Below are 19534 nucleotides of genomic sequence, written 5' to 3'. Positions count from 1 at the left end.
GGTGCCAAGAAGAAATCTGTAGGATTTGGTGTTTGTTGGAAAGCGATGCTGGAACAGCAACGTTTTCCAGGCTGCTCGGGCTATAGGAGAGCTGATTCCCAGTGCCGGGTCTGGGCCAAGCGCGAGCAGAGGGCGTTCGGCTTTTCCTGTCCGTGATGGATGCGGCCCCGGGAGCTGGGGCTCAGACGTGTCACAAAGCTCGAGCTGCAAGCGAGCAGCGCCAGGGGAGAGCGGCACGGCACGGGCCGAGCTTCCCTTTCAGCACCCGGCACTCGGGAATCATTTATTTAATCAAATTTTCCCCATAAAACACTGGTGCCAGAGTGCTCCCTGCGATGCTGCACCTGCGGAGGGGTCGGGAAAGGCGATTCCCAGAGCCGCAGGTCCGGCAGGGCCGCCCTGCTGCTCCCTGTGCGGGGCTGCGTGAGAAAAACCGTGCGTGCCAAGTGTGCCACGCCGTGCCGTGCCGTGCCATGCCCCTAACCCGCCCCGGGCCCCAGCTCCCCGTGAGTCACAGCGGGATAAATGTGAGTCACCTCGGGACTAAAATAACCCCTGCAGCCCTCGGAGGAGCCCCGCTCCTCGCTCCGTGCCCCGGGGCTGCTGCGTTTGCCAGAAACGCCCGGCACCGCTGCGCTCCCGGGACAGCGCTCCTGTCGCAGCCTGTCCCCGAGGGCCCCGGGGGAGCACCACCCTCCTCCCGGCCCCGCGGCCGATGTTCGCAGCCTGCTGGGCTCTCGCCGCAGGAATGCGGATGGAGTGACACGGAAATCAGAGGCTGGATCGAGTTCACCGGGGGTGTACGCAGGGAGAACCTGACTGAAGCCCTTCCACACGAAGAGAGAGCACGGGAGCATCGCGCTGGGGCAAAAGTCTCCAACAAAAGTGAAAAAAACCCACCCCAGAATGTGAGATGTATCCTGTATTTTCTAACAGGAATCAACTAACATAATGACAGCAACATAAACCAGATTTAACTCTGGTTTCTTTGCAGGTGCTTCTGTCAAGCATCCAGCAAGCCTGGCGTCAGATCGCGCTGCAGTGAGCTACTGGGTGCTGCCCTTCTCCTCCTCTTCCTCCTCATCTTCCTTTCTCCTCTCTTTCCTCCTCTTCATCCTCCTCTTCCTCCTCTGCACACCCACCTGGCTATCTCCTGATATCCCATTTCTGTGGCTCTGTGGGATCGCGGTCCCTGGAGCAGCTGGACACTGGTTTGGCACCCAAGGCTGCCCCGCTGTCTGTGCTGGGGCAGGGCAGGAGCACCCGGCCGCTAAAAGCAGATTATTCTGTGAGCAAGGGAACAGAAATGAACGAGAGCCCCAAAAGCGGCCAAAGCTGAGGGCAGCAATCCCACACCCTCCTCGGCCGGGGAGTGGGGCCAGCACAGGCTCCAGGGCAGGGCTCCCGGCCATGGAATTCCCAAAAACCCCAGGTTTTGCAGAAGGATTTGAATGAAGCTCCGTGTAGATAACTACTCCAAACTCCCATTTTTTCCTTAAAAACTTTTACTTGCTCCCCCACACCCTGCCCTTGCCGAGGGGAGGCGCTTCCCTCTTGCACGGGGATGGAGCACCCGGGAATCTCGGCCCGGGCTGGAGCAGAGCCTGCGGGGAGTGCGGGGAGAGCAGCTCCCAGCGCTGCCTCTGCTTTGAAAACTGCCCAGAAATCGTTGCAGCCTCTTTTCACAGTGTTTTTCTTTCTTTGAAAACAGGAGTGGGAGGAGGGGTTGGATGTTGGCGCGTAGCCTTGGAGACCGAAGCCGAGGAATATTGAATGGAAACCCAAACACGGAGCTCCCGGGAGCTCCAGGCCTGGCGTGGAGATCGGATCTGCAGGAGCGGCTCTCGCTGGCCCCGGGGGCTCCCAGGGATGGGCGACCCAGCGCGGCTCCCAGGTGTCACCTCCAGCTGGAGGAGCAGCCGGTTCCATGGGACACATCCCTGACAAGAGGAGTGGCTCCCACAAGTTGGTCATTCCCCCTCTTCCCTCTGCTCCGAGGGTCTCAACCCCACCACCTCTCCACTGGAGCCACCCGAGTGACCAACACAACCAGTTCAAGCCATCATGTGCAAGGTTGGAGTTCTTCCCCTGTGCTGAACAAGGGCTTATAAACCAAAAATTTGCCTGTTTTTTTTTTTTTTTAGCTTTATTAGTCCATTAAAAAAAAAAAAAAAAAAAAAGGAAAGTTCCCTCCAAACCTTGTCCTTGACTATTTCAGACCATTTTAGCTGTAGGAGTATTTTGTCTCTTTGCCAACCTGGCCATAAACACGGAGCGAATGCTGCTGATTTAACTCCCTCAAAGTCTCTGGGATTTTTCTGCCTCGTTTGGTTTGATCCAGACACAATCACACAGGAACGATTCGCTGGATCAGAGAACTCTTGATATCGCCCCGATTCCAGCTGTTTTCAGCGCCAGTCACCTCCTCAGCGAGGCGCTTCTGCAGCCGGAGGTGTGAGATGAAAATGGGGAAGGGCCGGGCTGGGAGCGGAGCCCCGAGCCTGGAAAGGGGAGCCGCGGATTGCTCCGGCTCCGGCCGAGCCTCGCAGGGCAGCTCGGGCTCCTGGAGCCCTTCCAGGGGTGGAAATGCCCTCGGGAGAGAGCCCTGGGTCCGAGGGTGCCTGCACTCTCAGAGCAGAGCAGGCTGAGATCGGGCTGCTCTGTGCCTTGGGAAGGAGCACCGCGCATCGGGTTTCGTGTCTGCTTGTTTGTTTAGCGCGTATTTGATCCATATCCGTCTTTGTTTTTAACTGAGCTCGGGCTGTGGGCTCTGCTGAAGAGCCTGGAAGTGCTCTCCCAGCTAGGCAGGTTTGAGAGAAATAGACAGAGATGTTCTGGGCATTTCCAAAAGGACATTCCTTTCCCCAGAAAGAAGGAAAGGAAACAGCAAGGAAGGAAAAGTGTAGCACAGCTCAGCTCTTTCTGTAACATCTCCAAGCTGCTCAGTTCCCTATCTGACAGCAAAAATAATACCAATCCTTTCTTAAGTTAGTGGGATTTATTTAGGAAATAAATAAAATCATAAGAAAATATGAATGATTGTAATAAATACAGCACTTGTCAAAGTGATGCAGAGAGGAAATGCATGACCTGTTTAGGTAAATCACTCCAGTACTCTGTCCCTGAAAGAACATTTGAAAGGTGGAATAGAGGAAAAGACACAGAATATCCAGTTCCTTCCCAAACAAGCTTTGATAAATATTTGTTTATGCGGTGGGTGTTTTTGAAATGTGATGCTTTATCACAACTAATTATTTTAAAGGCTGTTGCCAAGACAGAAGTGAAAGATTTTGTACACATCCACACAGCCCCAAGTTTGTCTTGCTTATAAAAAAATTATTCATTCCTTCCCTCTATTAGGAAACCCAAGAAGAATAAAACTATTTCTAGCAGTTACTTCTTATTTTAGCGTGCAAAAAACCTTAAACATCACAGCACATTAAGCAAAAAAAAAAAAAAATCAATAATTTCTAATAAGTCACCTGCCTTGAAGGTGCAGGAAGTGACTGGACACTAAACCAGCTCACTGAGGGCCTCACCCTGCCTGGGCAGAGCTCTGGCCTTCCCAGAGCTCTGTATCCACAGTGGGAAAGCCCCAGAGCTCCTCTGGAAATCCCAGAGGTAATTCCCCCAAGCACAGTGCAGCCTGGTCCCTGCCTGCTGATGCAACTCAACATCTCCTTCCAGAGCACAGAAACAGAGATCTGGAATAAACTGCAAGAAATGAACCCCCAGGGTGAGGGCCCACAGCAGGGCCACAGCTCTGGCTTCCAAGGTCCTGGGGAAGCAGAGAGACACCTGACCTGGGCTGGGGGGAGGAACCTGCCCTTGGTCCTGCTGGGGAGCAGCCAAAATCCCCCCCGGGGCTGCCAGGCAGTGCAGCCCCACAGGAGCTCACCCAGAGCTCTGGGAAAGGAGCTGCACCCGCTGGGCACTGCCAGGACCCACAGACCTGGGAATTCAGGGAATTCAGGGAATTCAGGGAATTCAGCCCCAGCCCCTGCCCAGAACCACAGAACCACAGGGCCAGCTGGGGGGAGGAACAGCCCCTGCTGCAGCAGCGTGGGACAGGGGTGACAGTGCCACACCTAAGCCATGAGTGACACCTAACCGTTGAGTGACACCTAGGCCATGAGTGACACCTAACTCCTGAGTGACACCTAACCCAGGAGTGACACCTAGACCATGAGTGACACCTAAGCCATGAGTGACACCTAAGCCATGAGTGACACCTAGACCATGAGTGACACCTAACCCAGGAGTGACACCTAGACCATGAGTGACACCTAGACCATGAGTGACACCTCACCCCATGAGTGACACCTAACCCAGGAGTGACATGAGTGACACCTAGACCATGGGTGACACCTCCCCCATGAGTGACACCTAGACCATGAGTGACACCTAGACCATGAGTGACACCTGGACCATGAGTGACACCTAAGCCATGAGTGACACCTAACTCTTGAGTGACACCTAGACCATGAGTGACACCTAACTCTTGAGTGACACCTAGACCATGAGTGACACCTAGACCATGGGTGACATGAGTGACACCTAGACCATCAGTGACACCTAACCCAGGAGTGACACCTCACCCATGAGTGACACCTCCCCCATGAGTGACACCTAGACCATGAGTGACACCTAAGCCATGAGTGACACCTAGACCATGAGTGACACCTAAGCCATGAGTGACACCTAGACCATGAGTGACACCTAGACCATGGGTGACATGAGTGACATCTAGACCATGGGTGACACTCCCCCACAAGTGACACCTCCCCCGTGAGCACTGGCTGCTTTGGGGAGCAATCCCCTGCCAGCAGCTGCTGCTCTGGGCCATCTCCAGGGCATGGCACTGGGTTCAGGGGCTGCAGGCTCAGGCTCGGGGGTTTTGTGTACACACAAACTAACACCAGGTCTCACACCGAGGGGTTTTTCCTCACAATCTCTTGACATTCAGAGGTGACCTCCCCAGCCAGCCACACCTCAGGACCTGCTAATTTGTCTCTATGATGCACTTCAGGAAAAGGGTGTCCTCCCTCACGTAGGCGTGTTTGGGGGACTGCAGCTTGGCCAAGGGCAGGAACAGGGGGCAGCCACTGGCCACATTCATCTCATTCACTGGCCTCTGGAAGGAAGCAGAAGTCAGGTCTGGGCGAAAGGCATCGATTATGTGCTCCCTGTTATTCTGGTCAAGCAACATAAACGTCACCTGAAAAACAGAACGTGGCAGAGAGGAGTTACTGGGGTGGAAAACAAACCAAGCAGGGACAGAATTGCTGCAAAAGCAGCTGGGTGCTCCATTGGTAATTAAATACAAACTGTAACAAACGTTTCCAACCTGCAAGGTCGGTTCATGTGAACTCCCAGATGAAGTTTTTAAAACTGTGCTACCCATAAAATGAAATTAATTAAATCAAGTAAGGAATTATTCCTTGGTAGAGAACTGCACAGTCCAAAGTCTCTTTCTCCTGACAACCTGAACAGCCCCTGGGTTTGGTTACAGTCATTGCATTTATTCTGTTATTGTGCTTTGGAATCAGAAGAAACAGCTCAGCTGCCCCTGCACAGATATGTAAAAGACACAACCTAAATATCAGTATAGAATCTGCCCACCTCATTGCCCCTTTTATTAACTCACTGTTCTACAGCTTGAAATATGAAAGATCTGCAGCAATCTATTAATACAGTGAGGACTGGGAACTTTATTTCTATTTTTTTTGGCTGTTAACTGGCAGGTGATTATTTCTAGGAAAGGTTTACAGAATTATTACCCCACAAAGGCAAGTGCCAGAGCACAGGTCAGGCCCTGCTATGGTTTCACTGCTTTCCTAACCATTGTTGCCATTATCAGATCTCACTTAGGGGAAAAACCAGACCAGGATCAGATCAGGCACCTGTGGCAGCTCTGTAAGGGGAACTCTCACCTCAGCCCTCTGATGCCTGCAGGCACCAAATCACAATTCCCTCCTAAACTGATATAGTATCAGTGTGTTTAGCAAGGGCCAGGAGAAGACGTGTCTGGCTTTAGCCCAGGTGGACAGAGGTTGGAATATTCCAAACACCACCTTCTGCTGGTGAAAATCCTGCCTGGCAACGTCTGGGATACCAGCAGGAGCAGCTTTCCCTGCAAGGCACTCCAGTCAGAGACAAACCATTCCCCAGGACTGCAGGGCAGCTCCTCACCTTTGGAAAGGGATGTGGAAAAGCACTCAACTCCCACAGAACTCCAGGGAGAGAGTCACCTCGTGCTGACTTTGGGCTGGGATCAGATGTGGAAAGGTTTCCTTCTCACCTTGTGCCTGAAGGGCCACGGGAGCAGAGCGTCGTAGTCGCCTTTCATGACCACGAAGAACAGGGACATGTGGGTTCCTTTCCCTGTCCCATCCCCGTTCAGGTACACCCTCAGACACACCTTGTAGCCATATTTTGCAGTGTAGAAAGCTGAAAATCAGAGCTCTTCATTAGTAAGGCTGGTTTTGGGGGGGAAATAAGGCATAAGGTGTGTACTGTCATACAGGAAAAGGAAAGGTGTGACGTGGTTTGCTCTCACAGAAAGGAGAACACACAAATCAGCACCCCCTGGAGATTACAAGCAATGAAAACCCAGAGGTTGGAATCCTTCTAGTGCCTCAAACCTTGGGGAAAATGACCTGTTATTAGCCACACAAGTGTAATTTACCTAATCCAGTCACTCCCACAGGGGAAAGAGCTGCAGCCACGTGGTGCCAGCAGGCAGCAGGCTGAGGGCTGGGAGGGATGGAGCACTGCAGGCAGGATGAGAGCCCAAACATGAGCACAGCCCCCTGGAAAAGCACATCCCATGCCCTGGATTCCAGATCTCTGCACAAACAGCATCTTGGCTTAAGGAGCTGTTTAAAGATGCTCCTGCTGGCAGGAGCAGAAAGGAGCAGAGTTCTGGAGAAATGGGGGGGATTCTGCAGGGTTGGGGCTTGTGAACACACATCTCCATCTCGTGCTTTACCTGGGGAGTACAAACTGACTGTCCTGCCAGTCACAGAGTCCTGGAGCTTCCTGCCAACCTCAGTGATTTTCCAGAGGAAGATGCCATCGTAGGAGGCTTGCTCAGAGAACAGCAGGCTCTTGTGCAGGCTGCTCAGGCCTGCATCCTTCTGCATCAGGCACTGGTGCAGCTCTGCAATCTGGGAGAAAAACCAGTCCTCAGCCTCCCCCTGCTGCAGGCTGTGCTGCAGGGGTGGCTGCATCCTTCTGGAGTCCTCATCTTCTGGGAGCTCTGCTTTGATTCCTTTCTAAGTGACAGCAGTATGTCAAAACATACCCAGAGATGTTGTTTGGGCCTCCAGGCAAAATGTTGCTGTGAGAGGATCAGGCAATTAAACAGCTCCCCTGCCTGCTCACAGCAAACTAACACTCAAAACTCTCATGAGGATCTCACTACCTAATCGTGGATTTAGAGAACAAATGTGAGAGATCCACGTTTGAAAATGTATCAAACAACAAAAGGATCCTGGATATGTGTCCAGAACTGAGCCCTCCACAGCTCAGACTCCTGTTCTGGCCCCTACCCCAGCTCCCCTGATGTGTGTCAGCATTTGCTGTCTACAGAACAATCCCTGCTGTCACTTTTACCTTCAGCTCAAGGCCCCGTATTATGTTCTGGTCCAGTTCACTCTGTCTCCTGAAGGCCAGGATTTCCAAATTGGAGCTCTCCACCTCCTTGTTGAGCACTGCCACAATGTTCTCAAACACATGCAGCTTATTTTCCAGCTCAGAAATCACCTTCTCCCTCACCAGCTGCTGCAGGACAGACTCATCCTCAGGGCCAGGGAAACAGTCCAGCTCTGGATCCCTGCTGAGCCCCAGCCCTGCTGGGATCTGCAGCTCACAGATGCTTTTCCCTGCACTCTTCAAGCTCAGCTCTGGCCGTGGGGAGAAGCCCTTGGAGCACAGGGCTCCCTGCAGCTGCCTCATGTGCTGCAGCAGGAGCAGCATGTGGGCCCCCACCGCGGCTTTTTCGTGCTCCTGGATCTTCTCTTTGCTTCCCTGGAAGAGACAAAGCTGTCACTGCCCCCTCCGTGGCCACCCCAGCTGCCCTGGGGCCAACCCAGCCACCCTTCAGCCCCTTGGGAGGTGGAACACTGCAAGGTGCAGGTGCAGCTCTGTCAGCTGGCAGCAGAAGTGCTGATTCTGTTTTGGGAGACACTTCCCTGAAGGGAATGTCCAAACCAGGGGGGAACATCCTGCAGGGACCTGTTGCACTCACCCTGAATGCACAGCCAACTTCAGAAAAACAACAGCCATCCTTGCTGCCTGAGGATGTACAGTGGCTCTGCTGGGAAAAGAGAAAAAAAAAAAAAAGCAGAGGAAATAATCCAAACCAATGGAAGGGAATTCTCTTATTTCCCTACAAACACCTAAGCCACAAAGCCAGCAGCTATAAATCAGATTAATCCAAGGTAATTCCACAGCTTCCAGTGTCCAACCAGCTTTGGAAGTGGGTGGTAAATCGATTAAGAGTGTGATGGAGAGCAAGCTCCTGCACACAGCCTGGCAGTGAGGTGTCCATCTGTCCATCTCCCAGAGCCCAGAATGACAGAACACGATTTAAGGAGCACAGGGATCACCCAGCTCCTCACAAAGATGCTGGAAGTGCTGTACAGCACACTCCTGGTCAGGTGGCTCTCACTCAAGCTATGAGAAGAAACAAATGTTTGCCCATTTTACAAGGTTAATTGAGAAGATAATTCAGTGAAGATAATTGTGGGAGCAGGGGAGGGAAGGCAGTCAGCAGAGCTTTGCTGGGATGTAGAGAGCAGCCAGGAACAACTGCTGGATCTGAAGATGTTCTCAGGTGTTTATTTAATCTAAATGAACAAGTGGCAATTTTATTAATTGAATTAAAGCTGCATTGCACTCCCTCACTTTTCACCCACCTTTTCCTTTGATGCTGTTTCTGTTTGCACAGGTTTTTGTTCCTTGCATAAACTGCCTTCACATGAATGCTCCTGTCATCAAAACAAGGAAGAAATTCAGTACCTTATTTAATGATGGAATTAAAGGTCACCCTGGGGTATTGGATACAAGATTGGCAATGTGCAGGTGTTGCCAGGTGCAAAGTTATGTGCACACACACAAAAATGTGCACTCACACCCATGCAGTGACAAGCAGGGGGTTACAGAACAGGAAGCAACAATGACCAGCAGAACAGGAAATTCAAATATATACAGCTATATACATTTATGAACATAAACAGGTTACAGCACAGGAAACTCCAATATAAATTCAAATTCAAACATAACTCAAATATAAACTCTTCCTGCATTGGCTCCACACACTTTGCTCAACGTGCAGACCCTTCTTGCATCCTGCTAGGAGCACTCTGGAGGCTGGAATCTAAATTCTCCCTTGTGATGTGCTGCAGAAAATGCATCACCCTCACAGGAGCTCCCTGCTGCAGAAAATGCATCACACTCACAGGAGCTCCCTGCTGCAGAAAAATGCATCACCCTCACAGGAGCTCCCTGCTGCAGAAAATGCATCACCCTCACAGGAGCTCCCTGCTGCAGAAAATGCACCACACTCACAGGAGCTCCCTGCTGCAGAAAATGCACCACACTCACAGGAGCTCCCTGCTGCAGAAAATGCATCACACTCACAGGAGCTTCCACCAATTTGTGACACTTTGGACACACAGAACTATTTACACCTCTGAAATATTCACAGCCCTCCTCTCACGTGGCTCTTTAATCACCGTGCCCAACTGCAAGTTTGGCAATTATCCTCTTGAAATCATTTGGAGGGAACAATATTCATTGTTTTGAGCAAATAACATTAAAAAAATATCAAGCAAATATGTTTGAATGGGCACTGAGGTATTTGTGGCAGATTCAGAGTGAGATTTTCCTGGTCTGTGGACACTGCTGATAATTTGGAGGTTTGTACCTGGTCAGATCCAATAGAAATAATATCTGACAGAATCCTGCCCTACACATTTGTGGATAGTTCTAGTCTGAACAAACTTCAGCCACTTTCAAGATCCCCTCCCTTCTGCTGTCTGTGCTCTCCTGGTTTTCTCTTGCCTCACACCAGGACTCATTTGAGGCAGGAGCTGAAACCTGGGCTGCCCAAAGCCAGGGGAGCACCAGGGCACTTTGTCACATCACCAGCACATTACCACATCCATTTCCCCCCAACACTTGTGTGGAAAAATGACCAAACTCCGAAAATTAAATATTCCCTGAGTGCAACGAAATCAGGATGGGAAAATGGCACCACAGATCATGGAAAGCATCAATAAAAAGCTTTTATTTGAGAGAGAAATGTTCTTACCTGGCACTCAGAGCTGGCCAGGCTGCTCTGGCACTGCTGACACACTGTCACATTATTGACACATCCATTTTCCAAGTGATCTGCCAGCTTCCTCCTCATCACCACGTGCCCACAGCCAGTGTGACAAGGGATCAAAGCATATTCACATAAACTCTGATGCTCCTGGAAGTAAAAAGTTGTAAAGCAACACGTGAAGTGCTCATTCTATAAATAGATATTCACATTTATCTAGAAACAGTCACTGTTCTGGCAGCCCAGGGCTCTGACCTGCATTTCTTCTAAGCTTGGGTAAAGTCCCACTGCACAAAGTTACTGAGATTACTGGTGAAAAATTCACCAGCTTTACTGGGGCTTTTCTTGGTTAATTATTAATTTTGAGAAAATCTCAAAACCAAAACCAAAACCAAACAGCATTTGCTAAATTCAAACATGAGGTCTCCCTTAAAAAGCCCCTTAGGGCTTTGCTGAAAACCAACATGATCCTGGTCCCAGCTTTCTCCCTTGCATTCATTACTCAGATTGGCATGGCAGATCCACAAATCTTTTCCTTTTAAACATTTTAACTGAGGCATTTCAGATCAGTCTGAAAAGAATGATGAATACAATCAATACATTGACAGAGGAGGGAATTATTTCTCCAATAAAACATGCCAAGGACATTGCCTGAACAGTGTCCTGGAGACTGAGCTGCTCTGCCCTGTCAGCACCTGCTTGCAGCAGCCTTGCATTTGAATAATAAGGAAACCACTGGATAAAATATCAACCTGATGTAAGTTTGTGCAATGGGAATTTCATTCAGAATGTTCTGGATTTGGCCAAAGCCCTACTAAAGCTGATCACAGAAGCACAGAATGATTTGGGTTGGAAGAGACCTTAAAGATGACCCAGTCCCAGCCCCCTGCCAGCCCTCCATAGATTAACAGCACATTTTTAGACAAAAACATCGGTATAAATCACAATACTGACACTGGTTCTAATTAATTGCATTAATTTGTGTCTGCTGATATCCTGGTTTCATTGCCCCTCTGTCCCCACCCCATGTTCATCTGAATAAACTCTCTTTGAACATACTTCAAAATCTTTCATGATACCAGACCAGCTGCACCCAAGGGTCACACAGTGGACTCTGAGCTCAGAAATCTCTTTATTAATGGCAGCATCACCAAAAGCCTGGAGAGAAAACAAAGTCATAAAAAAACATTGGTCAGAAAGTACTTTTGGATGCACCCTTAGAATAGGAACAGGGTGCTAGAAATCCACACCCTGCTAAATCTTTAATTTTTTTTAAAATTTACTGTGCTACATAAAACTCTGTGACCTGGCAAGTTAATCTGAGTGTAGTAGAAGCCCAGATAATTATGTAATACTTTATTTATTAGCACTCAAAAATAATTTCTTTGACACGACATGAATTTACTGAAAATAAGCCCAACTAGAGCTCTTATTTTGCATTTCTTTTCACAGGAGCCTGAAATATTTCACATGCAGCCATGTGCTGACAGGACCCTGACTGTGGGGTCCCTTAATGAATGCATTTCATTATCGGGGTCATTAACACCTCCTAAACGTGCTGCACTGAGGACTTGAGAGTCCCTGCACCGAGAGCCCTGCTCAGATCTGGGCTGCTTCCATTTAGCAGGCACCGTGTGCTAGAAAAATCTGAACCAGATGGGAGAGAGGTTTGTTCTTTGCACTGCACAGATTTTTGTGTTGTTCTAACGCGAGGAATTGTACAGTTGTTATGTAAGGATGAAATACTGCACACTTGAATATTACACCTTGCACTGAAAGAGGGGTTCTGGCACAAGAAGAAGGAAAGGCATTTTTGGGTGGTCTGCAGGGAAATGCAAATTTCACACGGAATAATACAGAGCAAGGATTGAGAGGGGAAAGCTTTACCAATAGAGGCAGGAAAGTATTTACAAACACCTCTCAAAGCTGCTGAAAATCCACCCAGCATCTGCTGGGAATGATCGGCACAGGCAGATCCCCTCCCCTGCTGGAGCCTGGACACACGGCAGGCAGAGGGATTGCCAGGCAGCCCCGGGTGGGGTCAGTTCCCAAACCCCACCTGCAGAAACACGGGGAGAATCCCACAGCAGAGAAACCCCAAACTGACAGGCACAGCACACTGAGCTGCACCTCTTTGTGCAGGAAATCTGTCACTGGGAAATTCATCCCAGAACTGAGGTGGTTTTTTGTTTTTTTTTTCTGGGATATGACCAAGTTCAGCATCAGCAGCAGATCCATTATTTTGCTGCTTTCTAAACTTTGGCTTTTATGCCACTGTCAGCGGCCTGTTTGTTTTCATTTCCCCCCAAAAATGTAGACAAATTATGTGTCTGTTGATTTCCCTGCATGTAATCAGAGAAGAGGGAAAAGGACAGGCTGGGACTGGCCCCAGGGCCCAGTTTGCATTTGGGATACAGAACAGCACAGCAATTTGCCAGGAAAATCACACAAGAAGAGATCTGCACCATTAAATTACAGATGAAACATTGGCCAGGGCATCGTTTGTATCAATTATTATGTTCAGCTTTGTGTTTGAAGGCTACAAGAAACCATGAGGTTGGAAAATCCATTAAAATACTTCCTGAGGATAATAAGTAACAGTTAAGACATATTATTACAAGTAGGAAAGCAGCACTTACTTTGAGACAATAAAAAGTTAATCATATACAAGAGTTTGGGATTTTACATTGCAGAACCTGGATTTGGAAAGTCCTGAGGCTGCCATTACACTTCTAAAAATCAAAAACTCTGGCAAATCCAAGTTATTAAAGCTTAAGTTAAAATGTGTAACTAGCTGCTATTGCATTTTATATTATTCCCTTCTGAACTCCAGTCCAATGACGACTACAGAGAATGGTTATTGATAAATTAATGATCTGTGAACTACAACTTACCCTTTCTTCTGCCAATAGGCTTTCCTCACCTAAAGTGTTGGGATCTTCCTCTTTACACTTCTGGCAAATTGCATTTTTATTGTTTCTGGTAAAAAGAAAGAAAAATTAAATACCAATCCATTGGTGCACTGCAGTTCAGGAGGTCTCTGTATAGGCACTGACACAAATAAACCCATGAAAACTGTGATTTCCACTCAGAATCCTTGTTCACTAAAGGCCAGTTCTGGAACACACTGGTGTCAAAAAAGTTTTGCTCTTCTGTTGTTCAAGATCAGGACTATGCCCACTAATCTTATCTGTATTTCAGGAAAATAAGGGCAGCCTGAACCATAAATGGGAATAAAGATGGAAAGCTATTTATCCCATGAATGATTCAAAAACTCCAAGTAGGAAAGAGAAAGTGAAAACTGAAGTCTCTTAAAACACAGAAAATGCCCATGTTGCCCAGACAGACACATATATGATATTACATTCACCAAAACCCCAAAACATCCTCATCAAAGGCCTGTGAAGTGCCAAGGAAGGATTAAGTCAGCCTTCAAGGTTCAATCAGAATTATTTTATCGCAGACAGAAAAACTCCACCAGACCCCAGAGATTCCCATGGCAGAAACAAGGAGGAGGCAGGGAATATGCTGCAGTCCCCATGGAAAATCCTTGCAGCAGGGAATTCCAGCAGGCCAGGGAGCCCCGGGGCTGCCCCAGCCCAGGGCACAGCCCAGCACCTACCTGACGATCCAGGTGAGGCAGGCAGAGCAGTACCTGTGCCCACACAGCGTCTGCAGGGCTTTCTTCAGGATGTTGTGGCAGTTGCTGCACAGGAACTTCTGCCCAGGCACGTCCTCGCAGATGCTGGTGGGGTACCCGAAGGGGAACTCGTTCTCATCAGGGGCAGAGCTGGGGGGGTCCTGCAGGCTCCTGGGGCTGCTCTCAGCCATCTGCAGCGAGCTCTGGCCGAGAGGAGAGAAAATCCAGGAGCTCGAGCACGGCACACACTCACTTGGGTGTGAGAGGATGCAGCAGAGCCCCCGAGCAGCCCCAGAGCTGAGCAGGAACCTCGCTGGGCTTGGCTGGGTCTGCAGTGACAGGCGCGACCAAATGTCACAGAGGGGTTTGACCTGCCACCAGCAGGAAATTACTGTGCACCTTTAAAATTTCCCTCAAACACAACACAAAAATAGACCTAAAAGTGTCCTAAAAAGGGTGGGTTGGGGTTTTCTTTCAAGAGTTTTTAGCTTGCAGAAAGATGAGCTACAGTCCCGTCAGTCCTCACCACACAGGATTGTTTCTGCAGAGTAAATCCCCAACCACATCAGTTCTCAAAATTCGTGATTTCACTTCATACACACAGAAACTGAGCAGCTGGTGTGTTGACAGTGACTTTCCTGAAGTCATAAGACTTGTGGTGAAATGACAAAGGAAATCCCAAGGCCACAAGGCCTTGATGCTGTGCTCTGGCCAGGCCCACCTGCAGCCACATGTGCCAAGGTGTTGTGCACATTCAGTTTGGTTTGATTTGCTGTGCAGTGGGACACTGATTCTGATGTCTCTTGGGAAGTCCAAGGAAGATTTTCACCCAGGGAACTGGTGCAGTTTAATTATAATAATCCCTCCATTAAGCCTTTTTTTTTCCCCATGACAGCACGGACACACCATAACCTGTCTCGGTATTACCAACGCTGACTGAGAAATCTGAAAATAAACGACTGCAGGCTGCCGTGGGCAGGCCGGGCGGTGTGACCGCCGTGATGTGGGCAGGGCACAGCCCGGGCTGGAGGCTCTGTCTGGGAGCCAGGAGCGTTTTCCATGGCCTGGCTCTGCCAATTCCCTCTGCAGCATCGGAGCTGTGACCGCAGCGGCTGCCGGGCCTGCCAGAGCCCCGAGTGAGAGCCGGCAGCACAAACGGCACGGAACCGAAGGTGTTTGAGCGGGTGCCGGGGGAACGGAGCGCTCACGGCTCCCCCCGGCCCCGGCACGGAGCGCTCCGGCCCGGGGGTCCCTCCGCCCACCCCGGAGAGCGGCCAGGATCGCCGGCAGCCCCCGCGGCTCGGGCACCGGGCCCCTGTGTCCGGGGGCTGCGGGCGGTTCTCCGCAGCGGGGCCCGCTCCCCTCCATCCCTCCCGCTGCCCTCCATCCTTCCCGCTCCCCTCCATCCCTCCCGCTGCCCTCCATCCCTCCCTGCATCCCCGCCTCTCCCGTACCTGAGCCCGCCGGGCCCTGGCGGGCGCTCACCGCGGGTACCGGGCCTCTCACCGGGGTACCGGGGCTGCTCACCGCGGGTACCGGGCCTCTCACCGCGGGTACCGGGGCCGCTCACCGCGGTATCGGGGCCGCTGCTGGGGGCTGGGCTGGCTGCCGGCGATGCTGCCTCGCTCCGGCCGGGAGGAGCGGGGAGCCCGAGCCGCGCCCCGGGGCCGGCGGGAGCGGGGCGTCCCCTGCTCGGGGCAGCGGCGCTGTCCCGGCCGCGGGCACGGGGAACTGCCCGAGGAAAGGCCCCGCCAGGCGAATTCCCCCGGGCCACCGAAATGGAGCATGTGGCGGCTGGTTCCTGAAAGCGGAGCGGTGCCCGGGGACTCGGACAGAAAGCCCTGAGTGCCCAGAGCGCGGTGACAGCGCGACATCCCCGCACGGCCCCGGCTGCCCGGGGCAGCCCCTGCCCGGCTCCGGGAGCCTGGGGCCGCCGGAGCCTCCGGGAAACCTCGGCGGGGAAGCCCCGCTGGGCCTCACCCTCCAACGCAGCCCGGGGTAGCACAGCAGGGAAACGCAGGAGTTCAGCAAAACCTGCAAAGCCTTCTTAGAGTGCAGGAAAGATTCTACAAAGCGAAGTTTCATTATCAGCAGGAGGTCCTCTTCACCCCTGCCACGGCCTGCCACCCTCTCTAGTTCTGACAGAGGATTCAGTCAGAAAAAGAGTTGTACATGCAAATCTGTTCACTCTTCCTTGTGGGGAATATCCCTGGGGGTGAGGCCCTGTTCAGAATTAACAGTGAAAAGCAGAGGTGTTTCCCTGGGTGCTTCACTGGCTGTGCACTGCTGCCCTGACAGGAGCCACCAGTGCAGGTTCTGTGGGTGTGTGGCTGCTGAGGGATTCCTTAGAGCAGCGTTTGCCTGAGTCTGGCACCTTCCCCTGCTGGGTGTGCACAGACAGACAGAACAGACACCTCAGCTCCACTTCCCTCCTCTCTGGGCTGATCTGATGGAGATCTGTAGCTCAGAGTCACCAGGGCTGGGTGTTAACTCAAAGCTAGGAGGAAAATGTGACACAGCCCCACTGAGGCCTCGGCCTGACCCATTTGCCCTCGTTTGGGTTGTTAAAATTCATCCTAAGTTAATTTGGCCTGGGCAGTTTCTGCCAGGATGTGAGTTAAAACCTCTTTCAGAAAGGAAAAGATTTCTGGATGTGGTTTTTGGGGATACAAAGAGGTGTAAAATGTTAATTTTAGAATGATCAGCGTTACACCACAGTGTCAGTTCAGGGATGAAGTGGCAGCTCCACCTCTTCCCTGTGCCCTTAGCTCACTCCTTTCCTCTTGCTTTGAGACTTCTTAAAAGTTTCTGTGATTCTGCTGCACCTCTGTCTCCAAAGGTGCTGAATTACACAAAGAAACTAAAGATAAGGTTTTGGTACTTTCCGAACTAGAGAGATTTCCTGTGGTAAATTTCCCCCATATGAGATCAGTTAACTGCAAACAGGATGTGGCTCAGAGAGAGATTAAAATTTGAAGCTGAGTTTTACAGCAGAGCCATTCCAGCAGAGCTCAGCATTGCAGGGCACTGTGTTACTATTTAGGGGGAATGACCATTTTACATCCTAGGGAAAAAGTGCATAAGGGAATATATTCCTAGATTTAATATCACCTTTCAAAAACAAGCCAAGGTGTTGAGACTTTTAATGCCACAAATTTCACAGGACATTGAAAATGGAATTTAGGCTCAGATGCTCTGGGTTTTAAAGACTGTAGTCAAAAGGAGAGTTGCATCACAGAGAGATGTTTAAGATAGGGATGTCTCCTTCCATGAAAACATGATTTTCAAGGAGTATAAATTAGCTGGAAATGTGCACTTGTTCTAGGAAAACCTGAAAAATGGGTGAAACACGGGAAGGAAAATTTGCTAGTAAAAGCAAATCCAGTGCCCATGAGATCCAGTACTTCTAGGAACTGGAGCTCAGGGCTTCATGTCAAGATTCCTGCCTGGTCAGAGCTCTGATCTGAAGTTCTGTAACTTCCACACTATTACTTGTTTTCTGAATGGAACACAGTGTCTGGGAGGTTCCACAAATTCAAGATTAGAAAAAGAAGAATCATTAAATCTGATTATTGTTATCCTCAGCTTTGCCACAATTCAACCTCCTGTCTCTAATAAAATCTTTTTACATGTTTCAGTTTTATCTGTCTGTGCCTACTACCAGTTGTAGCTCTGCTTTGTTATGGTGCTACCCCAAGGACCAGCCCAGCTCTCATTACAAGAGCAGGAAAGTTTCCTACTAGGTTTCATAAATCTGGACTGTAACCCTCAAAGAGACATCAGGAATTGATTTTATTTTCCTCATTCCTGCTCTGCCTCAGGGTTTTTCCCAGATCATATTCTCTGTAGGACAGAATTATCATAGGAATTTTTTCCTCCAAAGAATAGATGCTCTGGAGCACCTCTCCAACATTTGACAGGAGAGAAGCACCCAAAAATAGACATTTATTTATATACATATGTGTGTGTGGCTTATTTCAATCACTCATTAGGCAGTTTCCACAAGCCAAGCTAAGGAATCACCCTGAAGAGCAGAGAGAAAATGAAAGTATTCCTCTCTATCACAGTGGCCTTGATGGCTTCCTACAAGCAAGAATATTTCAGAGTAACTCACTGAGAGATTTCTGAGGCTGCCTCTGAGTTTAGGCCACCAGGCAGATCTTCTTCATGTGGAGAAGCTCCCTGGTGGCCTCGTGCCTCAGTCACTGTCCCCCCACAGCAGGACGAACGTGGGCTGCAGTGTGTGAGCCCAGCACAGAGCAGCTGGTGCCAGTTTCCCCAGCTGAAGCTCTCTGGCCACATGAAGGGTTTTGCTGTGCTTGTGGTTGTGCTTCTGTTTCTCTTAATGTACAGAAAGCCTGAGCTAAACTGGAAAATTCTGAGCTGCTTCTTTCCATTCTTAATGCCTTGGAGAGAACTCTGGGAATGGGAGCTGTGCCCACGGGGAAGCCTGCCAAAACACTCTTCCAAAGCTCTGGATGTGACATGAAAAAACAAGTTCAGTTTCAGATATCTTTTGACTCTAAACCAGCTGGGAAAATGTGGATATTCTATTGATTGACTGGGACTAATTAGTGGAAACAGAAAAAGGAAACAGCAGATTTATTTAATATCTTCATTAATTCTCATAAATGCCAAGAACTGAGGGGAAAGTGAAGGTTATGGCAAATCTCCTTTAACCCTTTCAGAAGCTGCTCATTTTGCTAATAACAGTGAAAAATAAAGATGTTTGAAGATGTTTTCCACGTGTCAGAAGCAGAAAGAGACTGACTCTGCACTAACTTGCATCTCTCCACTACTGAGCCCATAATTCCCTCTGCTGTTGCAGAATGACTAACAGCATCAGGCTCAGCTTTCCAATGGTATTTTTCAGTGTGATTCATAATCCTGAGTAATTTCCACACCACCACTGACATGTCCATCTGTACCTGTATTTTATGGGCAACACACCCAGGGAACACAGAAGCTCCAAGTGTTATCTGAGGTTTCACAAGGAGAAAACCAAATTCTCTTTATCCATGTTGTAAAGGAAAAACAAAGCCCTCAGCAAAACAGGAAAACTCCTGAGTGGTCACAAACCAAGATGTTTTAAGGAGGACTCTCAAGGAGAAAGGAAAATGAATTTTAAGCATAGGAGGAGCCTGAATGAAAAATTACAGCTGGAAGTGGGAAAGCAGGTAAAAGAGTAACAAGCCTGTATTCTGAATAGGGCAACAGGTAAGTGTTTAACTCCTGAGTAAAAGGAGCCCTCTCCTGAGGCCAGACCTCTTGGCAGCTGTGCCAGGGATGGGACCCAAGAGCCCAAAATCCCAGACATGTTCCCAGCAGCGTCCTTGGGATCCAGCCAAGGAAACAAATCTTGTAGCTCCACGTCCCACATCTGAATCACAAACTGGGTGTTGGAACCCCAAAGCCAGAGGGGGAGGCACACAGGGACTCTTCCCATCTGCCCAGGCTCAGGGGAAGCCTGGGAGAAACCAAAACAACCAAAGCCTGGCTTTGGAGGGCAGCAGGAATTGTGCTGAGGTTTCACAAGGAAAGCTTGGGGTTCCTTGGGGCAAGAC

The 19534-nt window shown here is 49.8% G+C and overlaps 2 protein-coding genes across 10 annotated transcripts; one reads left to right on the top strand and one right to left on the bottom strand.

Moving 5' to 3' along the window:
• Positions 1–335: 335 nt before the first annotated feature.
• On the top strand, positions 336–3032 carry LOC132336920 (uncharacterized). Of its 2 annotated transcripts, none has more exons than XM_059864880.1 (3): positions 336–908; positions 995–1041; positions 1712–3032. In XM_059864880.1, the coding sequence occupies exons 1-3, from the start codon at positions 336–338 to the stop codon at positions 2109–2111; spliced, it is 1020 nt and encodes a 339-aa protein (XP_059720863.1). In that variant the 3' UTR covers positions 2112–3032. The 2 variants fall into 2 exon arrangements, 1 of the variants encoding a protein (XP_059720863.1); XR_009489037.1 differs by having other exon boundaries at positions 608–908; positions 995–1053.
• On the bottom strand, positions 2980–16273 carry TRAF1 (TNF receptor associated factor 1). Of its 8 annotated transcripts, none has more exons than XR_009489032.1 (12): positions 15425–16045; positions 13953–14173; positions 13225–13309; positions 11390–11488; positions 10319–10480; positions 8922–8993; positions 8252–8320; positions 7618–8031; positions 6992–7169; positions 6302–6450; positions 4179–5218; positions 2980–4124 (listed from the first exon to the last, which is right to left on the bottom strand). XR_009489032.1 is itself a non-coding variant. In XM_059864877.1 (11 exons), the coding sequence occupies exons 2-11, from the start codon at positions 14159–14161 to the stop codon at positions 5003–5005; spliced, it is 1653 nt and encodes a 550-aa protein (XP_059720860.1). In that variant the 5' UTR covers positions 14162–14173; positions 15425–16045; the 3' UTR covers positions 2980–5002. The 8 variants fall into 8 exon arrangements, 3 of the variants coding, with proteins under 3 accessions (XP_059720860.1, XP_059720861.1, XP_059720862.1); XR_009489034.1 differs by having other exon boundaries at positions 4233–5218; XR_009489033.1 differs by having other exon boundaries at positions 2980–4304; positions 4351–5218.
• Positions 16274–19534: the final 3261 nt, after the last annotated feature.

Source organism: Haemorhous mexicanus, chromosome 21 (assembly GCF_027477595.1).
Source record: "Haemorhous mexicanus isolate bHaeMex1 chromosome 21, bHaeMex1.pri, whole genome shotgun sequence".
NCBI classification, from domain to species: domain Eukaryota; kingdom Metazoa; phylum Chordata; class Aves; order Passeriformes; family Fringillidae; genus Haemorhous; species Haemorhous mexicanus.
The sequence above is the reverse complement of the archived record's forward strand: the minus strand, read 5'-3'. Positions and strand labels throughout refer to the sequence as shown.